Raw genomic sequence first — 17,260 nt, 5'->3', positions numbered from 1 at the left:
GTGATAAATTTCTAGAAAAGCTTGAGCTATAGTTTAAATATTGCAGTAAAAAAATATAACTAATAGAATACTTCCTAGATTAAATAAAAGAAATCATAAGCTTAATTAAAAATTAAACAAAAGAATTACTCAATTTTATAATATAGCTTTAAAATTTATAAAATATATATTAAAATATACAAATAAGCAAGAATAAACATGATAATATTATAAGAATAATAATAAAAAGAAAACAAAAATTTAAAATAATAATAGATTAGAAGATTTTAATAATGAAAATATTTGGAAGTTAAAACTATTTATATCTTAATCAAAATATTTACTAAGAAAATATTTAAAAAATTTTTATCTTTTATATAAAATAAATAAATCAATACTTTAAGCATTAATCATAAATATGAAAATACATTACTAATTTGTTTTATATTTCATATCATATAATTTATTTTTTTATTTGTTAAATTTCATTGTCTTTATGTTTTGCTTGATTATTTTTATATTATGTATTTATTTAATATCTATCATTTATTTATTTGAAACATAACTTGATTATTTAGATGTTTTTTTTTTTCATTTATTTTCTTAGTATTTTGCATGATAAATAAAATGCTCTATTTTAAGTATTTGCAAAAGAAAATACAATTCTAATTTTCTTTTCTTTGTAGTTAACTAAATTTGTTTTATATTTATATCATAAAAATATTTATTTATTTGTTAAATAACTTTTTCTTTATGTATGTTTTGCTTAATATTATGTATTTATTTAATATCTATCATTTATTTATTTCAAATATAACTTGATTATTAAGATTTTTTTTTTTTTTCATTTATTTTCTTAGCATTTTGCAAGATAAAATGCTTTATTTTAAGTATTTGCAAAAGAAAATAAAATAAAATTGTATTTTCTTTAAAGTTAACTTAATTATTCAACATGGATTGAACATATTCTAAGTATTTTTCCTTGCGAATAAAAATAATTTATTAACAGCTTCATTTAATGAATTTCTTTTATTTAAACCCAGCTGTTTATTTATTTAATTAAAAAAAATTTTTTGTCTATTTTTGTTTTAAAAATTAGAAGTAATAGAATCCTCAATCTTATATTACTGGTGGAATTATCTTGATTACGAAATTTAATTGATAAAATAAAAAATAAATGGATAAATTGTAACAGTTGATAGTAAATGTTCATCACTTGAGGAAGTTGATTAATATTTTTTGAACTTCAAGATACTAATATTAATGTATAATTCTATGCAAATAAAATCATAAAAGTAATTTCATTATAGGAAATTTATAAGTGTAACAAAGAATGATCTATCAATTTGATCAAATAGTTAAGGGGAAAAAACTATAAAATTTGAATTAACTATAATTAACAGGATTATTTAATTTATTAAAAAGACAATTAATTGATTAACTTCTTCAAAAATAAAAAAAAATCATACATCAAAAACTAAAATAACAAAAATTAATTTACAATCATTTACTTGTAAAACCATAAGTCTTATTTAAACAATCTAATAAACGCTCATTCACTTTTTTTTCATGTTCATCCAAGTTAGAAAATCCTTTCTCAGCTTCTGATAAGAATTTATCTAATTATGTTTAAAAGAATTAATCATCATAGTCTACTTTATCGATTAATTCAATATGATTATAGTGCTATGAAGATAAAAGAGCCGTTTAGGATTCTAATTCGATTTATTCTTTCTATAATTATTCTGGTTAAATTTATATCTTTTTTGAGTCGTTGTTGTTCATTCTATCTAACAAAAAAGGTATTTAATCACTTAAAGATGTGCCACAACATTTAATTGCTGCATATTAGTATGGAGTTAAGACAATCGCTAAGATTTTTTTGATTTATAATAACTCTGACTATAATTCAAATACATCTTTAGATTAAGTTGCTTAGTAAAACAATGTCTCATATAAATCTTTGTTGCTTCTTTTTTTCTTCATGTAATCTTGTTTTTACTCTCCTTTTAATGTTCTAATGATTCTTTCTGGATATGAAACACTTAATTGTTTTGCTAATTCTTAGTTAATATCTTTTTCTTCCAATTGTTTTAGTTATTTTAAAATTTCATCTTTAGTTAGCTTTTATACTTTAACATTAGATTAATTAGATAAAAATCCTTGTTGAGTTTTGTCACTTTTCTCTTCTTCCTGCTATCTTATCAATTTCAAAGCTGTTTAGCTATAGTATTTTTTCATTTTTTGATTAACAAAAAACTAATTAATCTCAACCTATGCAAAAATGACTCCTAACACTTTTAAGAGTAATAAAACATTAAGTACACTCATAAACTAAGCTAAAATTTCTGGGTATTGAGGAAACTAAATTATTTAATGTGTTTAAATTGAATCTACAGAAATAAAGAACCTAGATATTACATTTTAGCCTATGTTGCTATTACTACCTCTTGTTTTATAAGAATCTATGTAGACTGCATCAGAAAGATGGGTATAATTTTAAGTTGGTGATAAAAAAAATCCTTTTTGTAAAGATATTTCAGATACCTGAAGACTGATCTTTGAAGTTGTTAATAAACTTGAATCTAAATCCCAAGCAAGTTTTACTATATTAGTTTCTAAGGATTATTTATTTGAATTAAATTATTACTCTTTAATATTGATTATAAATTCTACATCATCACTAAAAATATATTACTCATAAATAGCTGAATCAAGGCATGTTTGGATAACTCCAGTACAAAGAGAATTAAGCTCAATGTAAATTCTAGTATCAAACCCTTTTCCAGCGTAAGTAATAAATTATGCCTCATCATCAGTTAGGGCTGAAAAATCCAAGCACTAAGCTTCTTATTCGACATCTGTATCGTCTGTCAATTCTGAACAAAATCTTACAGGAATGTTAATATCTGGAGTTATCCTCTTTCCGTTTCCATCAGTCTACTAAAGAGTAGCAGTATAGGATATTAAATCTAAATTTAGTAATTTTTATTGCATCATCAGAAATTCATCAGTTTCTTAGTTTAAGATATCGAACGATATTAAATTTGATTTAAGAGGTATATATGAATTCTTCGTGATTTTTTATTACAAAGATGTTACTTTAGGTTATATATTTCCTGTGCCATACATGTAGTTTAGATAGACGAAATATGCTAATGCAGTTGCTAAAACTAATAAAGATAAAATACCTCCTAAATTAGTTTTCATGCTAGCTTTTCCAATCCCCATTTCTAACACAAACGGAGAACCAAATATATCAAATTTTTACATATTTATTTATATTTACTTTTTTTTGCTAGTAACTTTTTTGATTTTATATTTTGTTAATTAAAATTTGTTTGATAATTTTGAGTTAGCTTTAATTTTTAAATAAACTTAATTCCCTTGTTCATTTGTTTTTTTTAATTCATAATCTATTTTCTAAGTTGTTTCATTAAAAATAAACATTAATAAAGCAGTAATAATATTGCTTGTTTATGAATTATTTCTTATCATATTCTCAAGAGACAAAATTACGTTTCAAAAAAAATTAAGTTAGCATGATGAAGTTATCATAAAACGCCACAAATTATTAGAAAGTTTTAAATAATAGAAAAAATTCTTTATAAAATAATGATTATGAAAAATACAATTATGTAATCTATAATTTATTGTATTGAATAGAGATTATATTTATATTATAAAATACTTATTAAATTAAATAAAATCTAATTTTTAGATAAACAAATAAAAAGCTCAAAAGATACTTTGATGTAAACGCTTATCTTCACCAAAGATTTTTTTATTCTTTACTTTTTTAATATAAATTTATAATTAAGAAGTATGAATATTATTTTTAACGTTACCACCTTTTTTGTAAAACTTAAAAATTAGATAATATTTGAAAGTATTTTTTAAAATAATCAATAATAAATTATCATAAAAATAAATTTATTTTAACATCTTAAATATGATATTGAAAAAATATGGTAATAATTAAATACAAAAAAATTTACTTTTTTTAAAAATATAAGAAAATAGGTTTGTTTATCTTTGTGAAAAAATAAATTAATTTTTAAGTTAAGAATAAGTAAATAATGTATCAATAATATTTATAATTGAATACATTTGAATTTTATCATTTTTAAATATGCAAACTTTATAATTTGCTTGAAAAAATAAATGAGTTCTGTTTAATAATAATTTTCAATCTTTTTTTTATCCTAACAATTTTATGTTACAAATTATGTTCGAAAATTGTTAAATTAAAAAAACGTAATTAGCTCTAACCATAAAAAGTATTTGGAATTATCATAACTTTATTCTAAAAAATTATTAATTTTCACCAGTATTTTAAAATTGGTAATAAATAAAAAAATAATACTTGGTTTTATAACAAGAAAAATAAATAAATTATTCATCAAAATCACTCACAATTTATAAAGTAGGACAAACAGATAGTGAATAATGTAATATTAAATTTAATGAGATGCAATTTGCTTTAAATTTTAAAATATAATTCAAGAGTTATTAGATATTTTATTATTTGTTTTAACAAATGAATAATTTTTGGATTTATTTGTTTGATTCTATTATTAAGTAAAACAAAATATAAAAGTCAATTTATCAAATAATTCTTTATTATTTATTATTATTGAAACAAATTAATTAAAATAGCGCAATATTATTTAGTTCATTAAATATAAAATAAATATATATCTATTTAGCAAATAGCTCTCAGATATTAATAAAGGACATCTTGAAAATAGACAGCAAGGCTTGCTTAAGGCAACAATGGAAATCTAAGCTATTGAGCATAATGAACTTACAGTTAGATTCCATTTTATAGATAATAAAAACTAAGAAATTCCTAATTTGACTTTGGAATCAAAGTATCACAGTTTCAAGGCAGATTTAAAACTAGATATTTTAGTTAAAGGAACTTGTTAGCTAATATACTGTTCCATTTCACCAATTTTAACAATAGTAGCAATTTTTTTATAGAATTTTGTAAATGTCTATTATGTAACATCAACTAAGAATCCGGTTCTCATCAGTGCTTTTGCCGTAGGTACTATTTTACTTCCATTTAGCCATTAATTTTTTTATAAGTTTAAGTATTTATCTTTGATAGCTAAGTAGTTTTATATAAAAATTCGACAAATAAATAAAATTTTATAAGCATGAATATAATATCAAAGATCTAAGTTCCAATTTATCGATCCATAATTGCATATTAAAAGTAGTTTACTAAAATTAGAAATAATTTTAAAATAATTAGTAAATAATATAATAATCAGAATAAATAAAGAGTGACAATATAGTAATGGTTTTTAAAAATTCTAAATAAACACATATGCAAACAAAAGTTTATAAAGCAACAATCAGATATAACTATCATAATGAATGAGTTTTTAACATATATTTATTTTTTTGAAAATAATCTTTTACATGATTACTAAATTCTTTTTATTCTAATTAGGTACTACGTTTCTTAATTTGTTTGGCTATCATGTGATGTTTGCTTTCAATAATAATTTGATTGCCTTAATTTCTTAAGCTCATGGAGCGAAAGATCCTTATGCAGTTGGTATCCACTTTCAAAGAGGTCTGCTATTTTAATTTCCTCTTTTTATTTTTCTTTTAATTGCTATCTACTTAATTGATTGGATAATGATGATTTTTGGATAGCATCTAGAATAAGAAGTATACTAAAATGCTAAGTTATTTGTTTAATGGAGTGCTGTTAGTGTTCTCTTATAAGGAATATATGACGTTGGAAGGATTTACCTATGTGGCTAAAATCACTTTGGACTACCTTTTTACATAAAATTAGTTATAACTTTTGTTAATATATTTTTAGCCGACACTCTTATTGATAAGTATGGGTTAGTAGGATTAGCATTTGCAAAAAATATTGGCGAATTTGTAGGTGTTATATTGCTTTATGTGTTCATATCTAAGCTTGACTTGAGGAGTTGGATTTCACCTTCAATTTAAATGTGGACTAAATGGTGGGATTATTTTAAATTCAATTTCTCAGGAGGTCTTGCTCTTTACCTCCATTACTTATATATGGAAATTTTAACAGTATTTGTCTCAAACCTAAATGATAAATCAGCACTGAATGCACATTTTTCATTCCTCAATTTGAGACCTCTTCTCTTTGCTATACCTTTAGGAACTTCTGTATCTGTCACTAGCTTTGTCGGCTAATCTATAGGAGAAAATGCTAAGAAGAAAGCATAAACAGCTTCATTAATGGGAGTTATAGCTTGTAATATCTATTTTTTAATTTAAATGGCTTTTGGCTACTGGCTATCTGTGCCTTTAAAGTAATTCCTTTCTATTTCTGATGAAAACGAAGTTGTCTAATTTGATATAATTTTTAACCTTTATATATTTTTTATAATCTACGTTGAGAGCCATTAATTTATGTTTACTGGAATAATGAAAGGTTGTAGCTAGCTAAAATAAAATTTGACATTCTATTTAGTAGGTTTCTACTTTATTGGTATCCCTTTAGTATATATCCTGGGTATCTTTACTTCACTGAGATTGCAAGGAATATGGATTTCGTATCTTACCTCAAATGTGATAGTTTGTATTTTTTAAATTATGTTTTTCTTGCGTAAAGATTGGGATGATTTCCTAAAAGATATTGGAGTAGATTTGGATAAAGAATTTGAATTACCTCTAATTGATTTTGACAACAATAAACAGATACACGATTCAAATAATAATTATTAACATGAAGAAACTAAACTCTTATAAGAGTAGAATTATTCCCCTCCATCATATGATAATGCCTAGTATAATTCAGGTTCTTAACTCTTAACGAAATGAATTTTTTAATAGAAAAAATAAGCATCATTTTCAATATAAATGTGTATGTATATAATATTTTTTATTTTTGATATGACTTTCTGAAAATTTTTAAAACAACTCAGCTCATCTTTTAAATAAAATATTTCCGATTTATCTTAAGTTTTATAAGAAAAAAATTTTTTGAAGTGAGAGTATAAAATAACTTACATAAATACAATAAATATAGTATCCGTCGTGTTGGTATTTTAATAACTATTTAAAATAAAATGTTTAACTTATTTTAATAACTACTTCAAATAGTTTTGAAAAAATTAAAAAACAAAGAAGCACAATAAAGAATACTAAAAATATTTATATCATTCATTAAGCTCATTACATTAAATAGAGTAAAGATATTTTAAATAAATATTGTAAATAGCTCAAGTAAAAAATTGTATTTTTTAAAACTAAATATACTGTTTTTTAATTTTTGCTGTATTGCTTTGTTGTTTACACATTATAATTTCATAATTAAAGAATTTATACTGATATTTACTATTTTAATAGAATTCGTATGATTTGAAAATTAATATTTATTCAATTATTATTCTAATTATACAAAATAATAACTAATAAAATTCTCTAAAATGATTGATCATGATAAAAACAAATCATAAAATGACATTTAAATACCAGAACAAGTCTCATAACATCAAGAATTAAGTTCTCCCGAATCAACCATCAAAAGAGAAAACAAAGAAATAAGATTAGAACTTTAAAATAAAATAAAAAAGATCTCTTATGCAAGCTATTTAATAGTATTTGTATTAGGAATATTAATATCTGCAATTTATTTGATGGTTAAAGTAGAGGATGCATTGTCTATTTTTGATGATATCTATTAAAATTGGGCTAACAATTTTATCGTAGATATTTATGAAAAGTAAGATGGTGTGCCATGTGAAGACAAATAATATTCATCTAATTTATTTTAATATAAATTTTATGGCTCTAAAATTGTACAAGATGTTTTTTTTATTTTAGATAAATTATAAATGAATTATTTGACTACTTACTTATTCATTAATTAATTAATTAATTAACTAACTGTATTTAAACTAAAAATAGGGATGCTTTTGCGAAAAATGCTCAGATAAAAATTAATTTACAATTTTTAGCTTGATTAAAGGATAAGGACTTCATGAGGAATAAAGTATATTTAATTCATTAGACAGCGATTATGATAGAAGAGCTAGAGCAAGGATAAGGAGAAGGAGAAGATTAGAATAATAAAAAAATAATATTTTATAATTAGTGACATAATCGGAATATACAGATGTTAATTTATCAGATTTTGATCCTATTTTGAGTTACAAAATTTTAGGTAGAAGTTGCTCAAATGCTAAATCTCTTGATAAAACCAAATTTTTTTAAGACATCAATTCAGTAGATAGTATGGATATAGACTTTTTGCTTGGAGGTCTTAATACAGAAATAAACTTATGCGTGACAAGAAGCAAAGATAGAAACTTTTTTAGTTCTAATTTAAATAACAAAGGAAAATGTAGCCAGGGATAGATTCTTTGTAAAGGTAATATTTTCTTTTTAAAGGCTAAGATTAAATAATTTATAAAAAAAAAAAAGGTATTGAAAAAGATAAAAGTTATTCTTTTTGTATAAATAATGGTGAAAAATGCCCAATTAGAAGTTTTCATATTGTTCCTACAAGTTAAGTTAATGAAGTAAAATATGTTTACGAAGAATAATTTAATATGTAAAATGGCTACACAGTACTAATTTCTAGAAAATAGAACTCAACAATGCCTATAAGTGAGATTAATTTATATGAAAGTGATGGGCCTTGCATAGTCAATTCAAATGGTTAATAAAAATGGCGTCTTTCAGATGAAAATATACTCTATAATCCTTTGATTAATCAGTTGCAGTCATTCAAATGCAAAGTAGATACGAGATACATACCAGTTGGTTTTCTCATTCAAAAAAAAAATTTATATAATTATACTTAGCTATTATAAAACATGATTAATGCTTAGTATCCTAAATTTTTTTTACCATAGTAAAAAGTATTTTATGAACTTTTTTACAGAAATTACATCAAATTTTCAAGTTCATGCAAAAGTTTTTTAGACGATGTTTAGCATCTAGGAAATTCTATAAGCTAGATAGAAAAAATTTCAATTTCAATATCAGTAACTTCATCAGTGCTCTGTATATTTTAAATTGTGGATGTAGTTTACATTATGTATATAGTTGCAAGAAAACCTCCAGAAGAACCTTATCCTATCAAAAAGAGTAAATGGTTTTTAATCATCTATAGTATACTTAAGTATCCTTTAGCATTCAGTCTTTGTATTTTAGATTACATCATTTTATATAAAATGGTAACATGTAGAGAGTTAGGCCAAGATATAATAGTTAGAAAGTGTACTGATGACATTACATCTTAACAATTTGCAACTATGAGAGATAGCTTATCTTTTTATGGAATATTCTTTCATATTATTATTTGTTTCTGCTTTTGGTCTGCAGATATTGATTTCATGAATCTGATAAGAGAGAATTTTTTGATGAAATAAAAAAAATTGACATTATTTGATGAGTTTTTTTCTTTGCCCAAGCCAAACGAATACACTTAAATTTAGAAAAAGAAAAATGATGACGGCATAGAAATGTAAAATTCAGAAAGGAAAGTTTAAGACTCTTTAAGTGAAGTCGTTAAAAAAGCTAGTAATTAATCTTATGGTGAAAATTAAGATAACTCTTGTCAAAACCATTCAAAACTAGAATAAGAAAAGAGCAATCGCAGCTCTAAAATATCTGTATAAAAGCAATAGGATTAAGAATAATAAATATTTGTTAACCAATAGTTGTAAGAGCATCATCCTCAATTTGTAAACCATTACAGCAAAAAATAAGAACAAATTTAAAATTAATTTTAAAATAGCCCAAATGAAGAAAATCCATAAAATTCCAATAATAATAATTGCCATGTTGAAAATGATTTAATCCAATTAGAGGAAGATAACTCTTTTTATTAGTGAAACTGTATATATTTAAAATATTAAAAATTGAAGTAAGTTTATAGATATCTTAATTCTTCAAAAATTAATACAAAATTGTATTCTTAATAAAATTATATTACTTTAAATTTAACTACAATTTTTTGTATGGCATCCAAAATTAAAAAAATATGTTATAATTATAAGTAATTACAATAATTAATATTTTTAAAAAATATTCAATAAATAAATATTTATATTTAACTAGAATGAGTTTTATATTAAAGTTTCATATTAACCTTATCTCATTCATTTTTTAAAAAATATTAAAAAATTATAATTAAAAATTTATATCAATCTTATTTGACAAATAGCTATTTTATTTTATTTTTCTGCTTTAAAGGTTATGCTATTTTAAGATTAACTTATAATTTAAAGTTATTTCAATAGGGTTTAAATAATGAATTACCATTTTTCTATTGATGGATCTAACTTTATATTTTTTAATACAGTTTCAATGTTTTTTTAATAATAAATAAAGTAATTATTTAATAATTTTTCATTTTTAATTTAATGTGTTTAAAATGTTAAATAAAGTAAATTAAAAAAAATTTTGTTCTAGAAATTGAAAATAAACAAGAATAAAATTGCAAAAACATTTAAAATAATATAAATTGAAGCAAAAATTATTTATTAATTATACACAAAATAATAAATGAATTTGACTTACATATAATAAGATTTTATTTAATATTATAAAATAGGTTAACAAATAAATTTTAGACTTAAATGTTTCATAAATTACTATTTATTTATTTTTAATAGGCAAAAAGCATTTTTATTTAATTAAACTAGTTTTTAAAAATAATGCTAAAAAATCATGCATAAACTGAATTATTAAAGCTCATTTTATATAAAGATATTAAATTTGTTAATAAATCAACAGTTAAATTTCAGTAATTACTAGAAAGGTTTTCTAAAAATTTTTTACTCATTTTTTTTAAATTTTAACGATTTCATTTTTATTCAGTTTTTTAAGAGTTTCCATTTTTTGTTGTCCCTTTTGAAGAAGCTGCTTTTTGCTTTGGTTGGGTATTTTTGGCCTTTTTTGTATTTTTCCCCTCATTTTAGCTTTGTTCTACTTGATTTGACAGATTAGAGGCATTATTAATTTCATTTTAAGATTGTTAGGAGTTAATATTGTGGTGAAGCTCATTTTGTTGATAATAGTAATTATAATTTTGTTAATTGAAATAGTCATTATTCATATATTGGTATTATTAGTTTTAAGTATGTCCTTATTATTAAAGTTAGTGCTGTTAATTGTTATGATGAGAAATCTCAGGATTCTAATATTGAGAGTATTAGTAATTGTGGGTGTTATAATATTCTTGATCATAGTAATTATCGTGGGTGTGCTAATATGGATAATACTAAGGTTACTAATAGTAAATTTATTATTATTATTGTTGATGTTGTTGTTGTTGTTAGTAAGGTGAGTCATGAATAGGGTGGTTTGGAACAGCGCTGCTATTTGGAATTTTAGGAGGTAAAGGTTAATCCACTTACTTGGGTTTTTATTAATTTTAAGCGTCTTCATCTTAATTTATTTACAAATTATTATCCTGTTAATTAAGGCTTTATTTAACATTAAGAGAATTATTTTATTCTTTTACATCCTCTTACTCAGGTTTGTTTTGAGCTGCCTTCGATTTTCTTTAATATTATTTTTTTACTGGTTTTTCTTCTTTTTCTTTTTCGTCTGCTACAGATTACTAGACTTCATTTTTTTTGTTTTTTGCAATTCTTTTCTACTTTTGTGGTGCCTGCTATTTTTTTAAGTCTTCTTCTTAGTAGTTATCATTTAAGTCATCTTCCTAACTATTTTTTGAAGGCGATTTGTTTGCTGGCTATTTTTTTTATTTTGGCTCTCTTTTTTTGCCCTTTTTTTACTTAGAATCCTGTTATTATTCTTCTTGAATTTAATTTTAGTTTTCAACTTAGATTTTAGAAGATTCCTACTTTTGCTACTCATTTACTGTAGGTACTGGCGTTTAAATTACTTCTTAAGATTATACATGTGGTGTTACTACTGGTTATGATTTAGCTTGAGGAATTTAAAATGGATTTTACTACTTTTATTAGCTTGGCTAATTTGAGAAATTCTAAAATTATTTATACTATTAATACATAGTGTTAATATTGTTAGTTGAATTAAGATCTAAAGGAGGTAAATTTGGAGCAGATTAAGATGTATTTTAAGCTATAAGATTTGGAGAAGGAGAGTAGTTTGGTATTTTTTAACTCTGCAAATAAGGTGAATTAGTAAGTTAAGGTGAATAATTTAAATGAGGAGATTACATATAATTTTATTAGTATAATTACCCATTTATGTTTATATATTAACCTTGTTGCATTTATTGTTATGGTATTTATTAACCATTTTAATTATAATACATCTATAAATGATTTGGGTTCTATTATTATACATTTTATTGTTAATATTGTTGATACGTTTGGTTTTACTATTGATTCAATTGATAACTAAATGGTTATTTTTATTATTATATATTTTGTTACTAAGCCATTTAAATGCTCTATTAGCTTATATTATATCCTGGCTATTGTTAAATTTAAGCTTATTAATTGTAAGGATGTTAGGATATTTATTTTTATTAAGGCTGTTGCTACTATGGAGCTTAATAAGCTTATATATTTGCTTAAGATAGATTGTTAACCATTTTTTAAGAATCAAATTAGCTTGAATGTTATTATTCAAGCTACTCTTAAGACATAGTAATATTCTTCAAACTAACTATATCATTTTACTTTTTATTTAACTAGAGATCGTCACCTTTATCTCCTTCGCTCTCTTATTTGTCTTATTTATCAGATTCTTTTTGCTTTTTAGTTCTTTTTGTTTGCTTCTTTTCTTTATTTTATGCATCTACTTAATCCTTTTTATTTTCTTCACTTGCACTTGTATCTTTTTTAATTCTTTTTGTTTTAGCTGCTGGAGTGTTCTACTGTTCCTCAGCATCGTCATCTTACTTTTTTTTACTTGCTCTCTGCTATGGCTTTTTTTTACCTTTTTCATTTTAAACTTACTCTTCTTAGGGTATTATTGGCTGAGAATTATTAAGAGGATTAGGTCTAACTAATTTAAAAATATTACTCTCATTTTCTGTCTTTTTATCATTTTAAGTAACTGGTTCTGAGCTTTGATTTAGCTTAGGTATTTCTATCTTCAAAATCTATTACTGCATTTATTGCTTTTAAATTTAGTTTGACTAATTTTATTACGGTCCTTATATTTAAAATTGAGCAGGTTATTACCCTTGATTTTATTTGATTTAGATTTTAATATTATTTGGTTATAATTCTTATTAGGAATTTTATTCCTTTCCAAACATGTTAAATCCCTATTGACTGTGCTATTAAAATTCTTGTATGCTATTTTAGCCATTAAATTACAGATTATTTTATTATTCACCAAAATTTTCTGCTTAATTGTTATCGAAAGTTGGATTGTAATATTTAAATTGTCTCTCAAGATAATCTTCATCAATTAAATCTTAGTTTTAATTCTGCTACTATACATCTTGTTAAGCTAATTAAACTTGGTCATTAAATGTAATTTATTCTTTATTTAAGTTCGTTTTGCTTGATTTGTTTCTAGTAGATGACTCCCCAGAAGCTTTATTACTTGCTTAATAGTTTTCAGAAATATTTTTAGATAAATTTTAACTTTATTATGGATAAAATTTAATAATAAACTTTTCTGAGTTTGTTTCATATTACATATTCTTAGGATTAAAGACATCTTGAGTAGAGGAAGCTGTATGAGGAATATTCTTTAAGCTCGAAGTAGAGTTATTCATAAATGTTTGACTTCTTTATTTATCATCCCCCATTGAAACGCTTTTATCTCTACTAAGTTTAGCTGTTTCACTGAAAGTTTGTTATTATTTCAATGATGGTCTTTTATTTGGTCTACGCTAAAAGGGAGTTCCTCCACCACTTTGATTTAAAGAAGTAGTTTATTTATTAATTGATGTTCCTCTATTATTCTCTAACTCTTATATATGCGAATCAGTAATTATGTATTTAAATATTATTATTTTAAAATATGCAGTTTATTCTTCTATTACATCTATATCGACTTTGAATAAAAAATTATCTAATGTTATCACATCCATTTACTTATATGTTTTGACTTCTATTTTATTTTCAAATTAATTCGCAAACGGACATCTGCTGCTATTGACTAGCTATTCTCTATGCTAACCTTTATTTAAATTTGACTGCTATGATTATAATTATTATTGTTGTTATTGCTGCTGCTATAGTTGCTATTGAATAGTTGAAGAAGAAGTTGAAGAATTCAAATGATTTTCAGGATTTTAACTTTTTTCATCAGCAGCTTGAGAATTAGATTTAGTAGAATTTTTAATATTTACATAAGAAACAGTTGGTTTAAATACATGGTCTAGGCTACTTATGCAAGTAAATGGAAATTATTATGAAAAACCACTGCTATTTTATAATTCAGTATTTATACGCTATTTTAAGTACTCAAAGTAATTTTCTTTATTCAGCTTTGTTAAAAATATACACAATTTTTTTTCGCGAATCATTTTACCCGCTAAAAGCAAATCATCATCTTGGCTTAACAAATTCAAAAACTTTTTGGCATGCCCGATAACCATTTTGTCCTCTTTGAATTATTAGTTTCTAGTTTATCCAATATAATTTTAGTTGTTTTGTTGTTGTTGAGATTCCAAACCTTCGCTTTAGCTTTTAAAAACTACCACATATGAAAAGTAATCTGATTTGTGTCTCAGTAAAATATTGTTTATAGATTCTCTTTGTAACTTTTCTAAATCTTAATCACTAAAATTGCTTTCAGATTATTCTTGATTTATTGCTCCATCAGAAAGATTTTACTGCTATAATTGCTTTGATTTATTACCTCCTGAGTTGCTTCTATTCAATTCAGTACCTAATTCAATTTTAGTTTAATTTTAATACTATTATTGTTACTGGTTCTAGTTATTTTTTTTCCCAACAATAGGGTTTAATGAATTATTTTCTTCTTTTTATTAGCTTAATTGCTACTAATAAATTTCACTAGTAGCTGGATTACTGAAAGAATTGTTTTGCTTTTAGCTAAAACCTTGACCTATCATTTAAGCACCATTCTACACTTGAAAAGGAGAGTAATTCTAACTATGCTATTTTTGCAATGTAATTAGACCAGTATTAGATTTTTGATTTCCTCCATATTCTTATTTGATCTAGGAAGAATTAGATTACTAATTAGCAAAACTTTAACTTTATAAATGACTGCAATCAATATTTTCGCTTTTATTTGAGTTATTTAATAAATTTTATTGGTATTAACTACTATTGTTATGGAGCATCTAGCTATTTACAAGATATTAATACTACTCAAGGCTTTAAGCTATTTCATAAGAATTTGCATTTCCCTTCTTAAATTGATTCACTAAATCGGAAAATTATGTTTCACCTTCTTTTTTTTTAATTGGAATCTCTATTATATCAATAGGCTAAACTCCATCACCACAATTAATTGATAATTTTTAAATAAGTTGGCAATCTATGTACTAAGAAAAGTTTTAATGCACTAAGTAGTCTTCGTTATTTTCAGTCAAAATAACTTTTTCGTCAACCATAATACCTCCTTTAATATGTAAAACCTTTTCTTGCTAATCATTGTTTGGGATAAATGAATAAGAACAAATTTTTAATTTGGTGTTATTGTCAAGCTCATTGCTGAGGTTTAATGATGAATTTGTTTGTAGGATTTCCCTTTAGCTTCCTGGTATATTGCTTAAAGATGTTTTTAATCCTGGTTAAATTTGTTCTGCTCCTCCACTGCTTTATAAAAATGCCTACTGCTATGGTGCTACAGATGGATTCTATGTAACATAACTACCTTAATTAATTTTAGTTGAAGAATAAGGATTTATATGAGAGTCTGATTTAAAGGCAATTCTCTATGAATTTATATTATTTCTTATAGCATTTTAATCGTCCTATATTAGATCTCCGCTGATAGGAATAGGCTATGGTACATTTTTATAATTTCTTTGCATATTATTAGAATTTTGATTTTATCCTAAAATACTAGTATTGTAAGGGTACTATTCAGATGATGAAGGATTAAGAGAAAGGTTAGGTGTCCTATAAGAATTAGCTAAATTATTTGTGGTACCTCCTCCACTGTTGGATAAAGGATTACCTCCTATGTTTGTGTTTGACTAGCTATCATCGCCTTGAGTTAACCCATGCTGACCCGTACCTCCTGCTTATGCTATTGAGTAGCCAAATTAACTAACTTGACTTGATTAAATCATGTCAATTACAACTATATTTTTTCTTGTTTTTAATATAAAATATAAATTTTTTGTTCGCTCCTATCACTAAATATTTTTTGTTTCTTTATTCTTACAAAAATTTTTAAAGAAATTATTTAATATTAATATTACTAAGAAAATAAATATCTCAAAAAAAAGAGTATTAAAATTCAAATTGCATTCTCAAATAAAGAAACAAACAAACAAACAAACAAAAATAAATTAACAAAGATAAATAAATAAAAAAAATAAACTATTAATTTATTTTTGTATTCATATATGCCTGGGTTACCTATTTTTGTTAATAATCTAAGATTAGATGATTTTCCCTAAGTAAAAAATTTTTGTGCTTACATTAATTTGTAAATTTTGAAATCAAAAGCAACTTGATTTAGAGAAAATGTGATGAAACACTTTTTGAATATAAAAAACATAAATAGTTAAGAAGATCTTCAATAAAAAAAATATGTTTTGAATTGGTTGAAAAATATTACATACAATCTTCAAAATCTTTTTGCAAATCAACTAAGGAGAAAAGACTGATAAATAATTTGATTAATAAGTTCATTCATTCAATCATTCATAATTTAATTAAAATTTAGTTGCTATAAATATTTAATAAAATAAATTTATCTTAAAATTTCCTAGGATATTTATACCACACTTTTCAAAGTGTAGCTACCAAATCAATGTAAAAATACTTTTTATAAAAATCAGTTATTTTTTATATAAAAGTTTCTTTAAATACTCTCATTTTTTATCACTTCTAGATTTATTTTATCTAAATTACTATCAAGTTCATAATAAATTGGCAGTAAAGGAAAACCAAAAAAGATAATTTTTTTAATTAATTTATCTTTATAAAAGAATTTCAAAATAATTGGTTTTTATAAAATTTATAAATTCATCTTTAACAACAAAAAAATTATATTTTTATGAGTAAAAATGTAAATTTTATATTTTAAAGTATAAATTTAATTTCACAATAACTTAGTCATTTTATAATCTTATGCCATTAAATTACTATTAAAATTTATATATTTTTATATGAATATCTTACCTTCTTTTTTAAAAGAAACTATTCTGAATAAT

At 23.2% G+C, this 17,260-nt stretch overlaps 4 protein-coding genes across 4 annotated transcripts; 2 read left to right on the top strand and 2 right to left on the bottom strand. All coding sequences in view use genetic code 6, as the record gives it.

The window, feature by feature from the left end:
• Positions 1-1,482: 1,482 nt before the first annotated feature.
• TTHERM_00532140 (transmembrane protein, putative) lies at positions 1,483-3,252 on the bottom strand (the record flags this gene model as incomplete). The annotated part of the gene is made up of 1 exon (XM_001024337.2): positions 1,483-3,252. The coding sequence occupies one exon, from the start codon at positions 3,250-3,252 to the stop codon at positions 1,483-1,485; it is 1,770 nt and encodes a 589-aa protein (XP_001024337.2).
• A 1,503-nt stretch (positions 3,253-4,755) lies between these two features.
• On the top strand, positions 4,756-6,807 carry TTHERM_000532139 (MATE domain protein; the record flags this gene model as incomplete). Its single annotated transcript, XM_012800088.1, has 2 exons — positions 4,756-5,032; positions 5,444-6,807. 2 exons carry the CDS (start codon positions 4,756-4,758, stop codon positions 6,805-6,807), a joined length of 1,641 nt encoding a protein of 546 aa, XP_012655542.1.
• A 608-nt stretch (positions 6,808-7,415) lies between these two features.
• Positions 7,416-9,830, top strand: TTHERM_00532120 (transmembrane protein, putative; the record flags this gene model as incomplete). Its single annotated transcript, XM_001024335.2, has 3 exons — positions 7,416-7,787; positions 7,897-8,359; positions 8,413-9,830. 3 exons carry the CDS (start codon positions 7,416-7,418, stop codon positions 9,828-9,830), a joined length of 2,253 nt encoding a protein of 750 aa, XP_001024335.2.
• Positions 9,831-10,804: 974 nt separating this feature from the next.
• On the bottom strand, positions 10,805-16,168 carry TTHERM_00532110 (hypothetical protein; the record flags this gene model as incomplete). Its single annotated transcript, XM_001024334.1, has 1 exon — positions 10,805-16,168. One exon carries the CDS (start codon positions 16,166-16,168, stop codon positions 10,805-10,807), a length of 5,364 nt encoding a protein of 1,787 aa, XP_001024334.1.
• Between the last annotated feature and the right edge of the window lie 1,092 nt (positions 16,169-17,260).

This window comes from Tetrahymena thermophila (assembly GCF_000189635.1).
Source record: "Tetrahymena thermophila SB210 genomic scaffold scf_8254385, whole genome shotgun sequence".
In the NCBI taxonomy this organism is placed as follows: Eukaryota; Ciliophora; class Oligohymenophorea; order Hymenostomatida; family Tetrahymenidae; genus Tetrahymena; species Tetrahymena thermophila.
The sequence above is the reverse complement of the archived record's forward strand: the minus strand, read 5'-3'. Positions and strand labels throughout refer to the sequence as shown.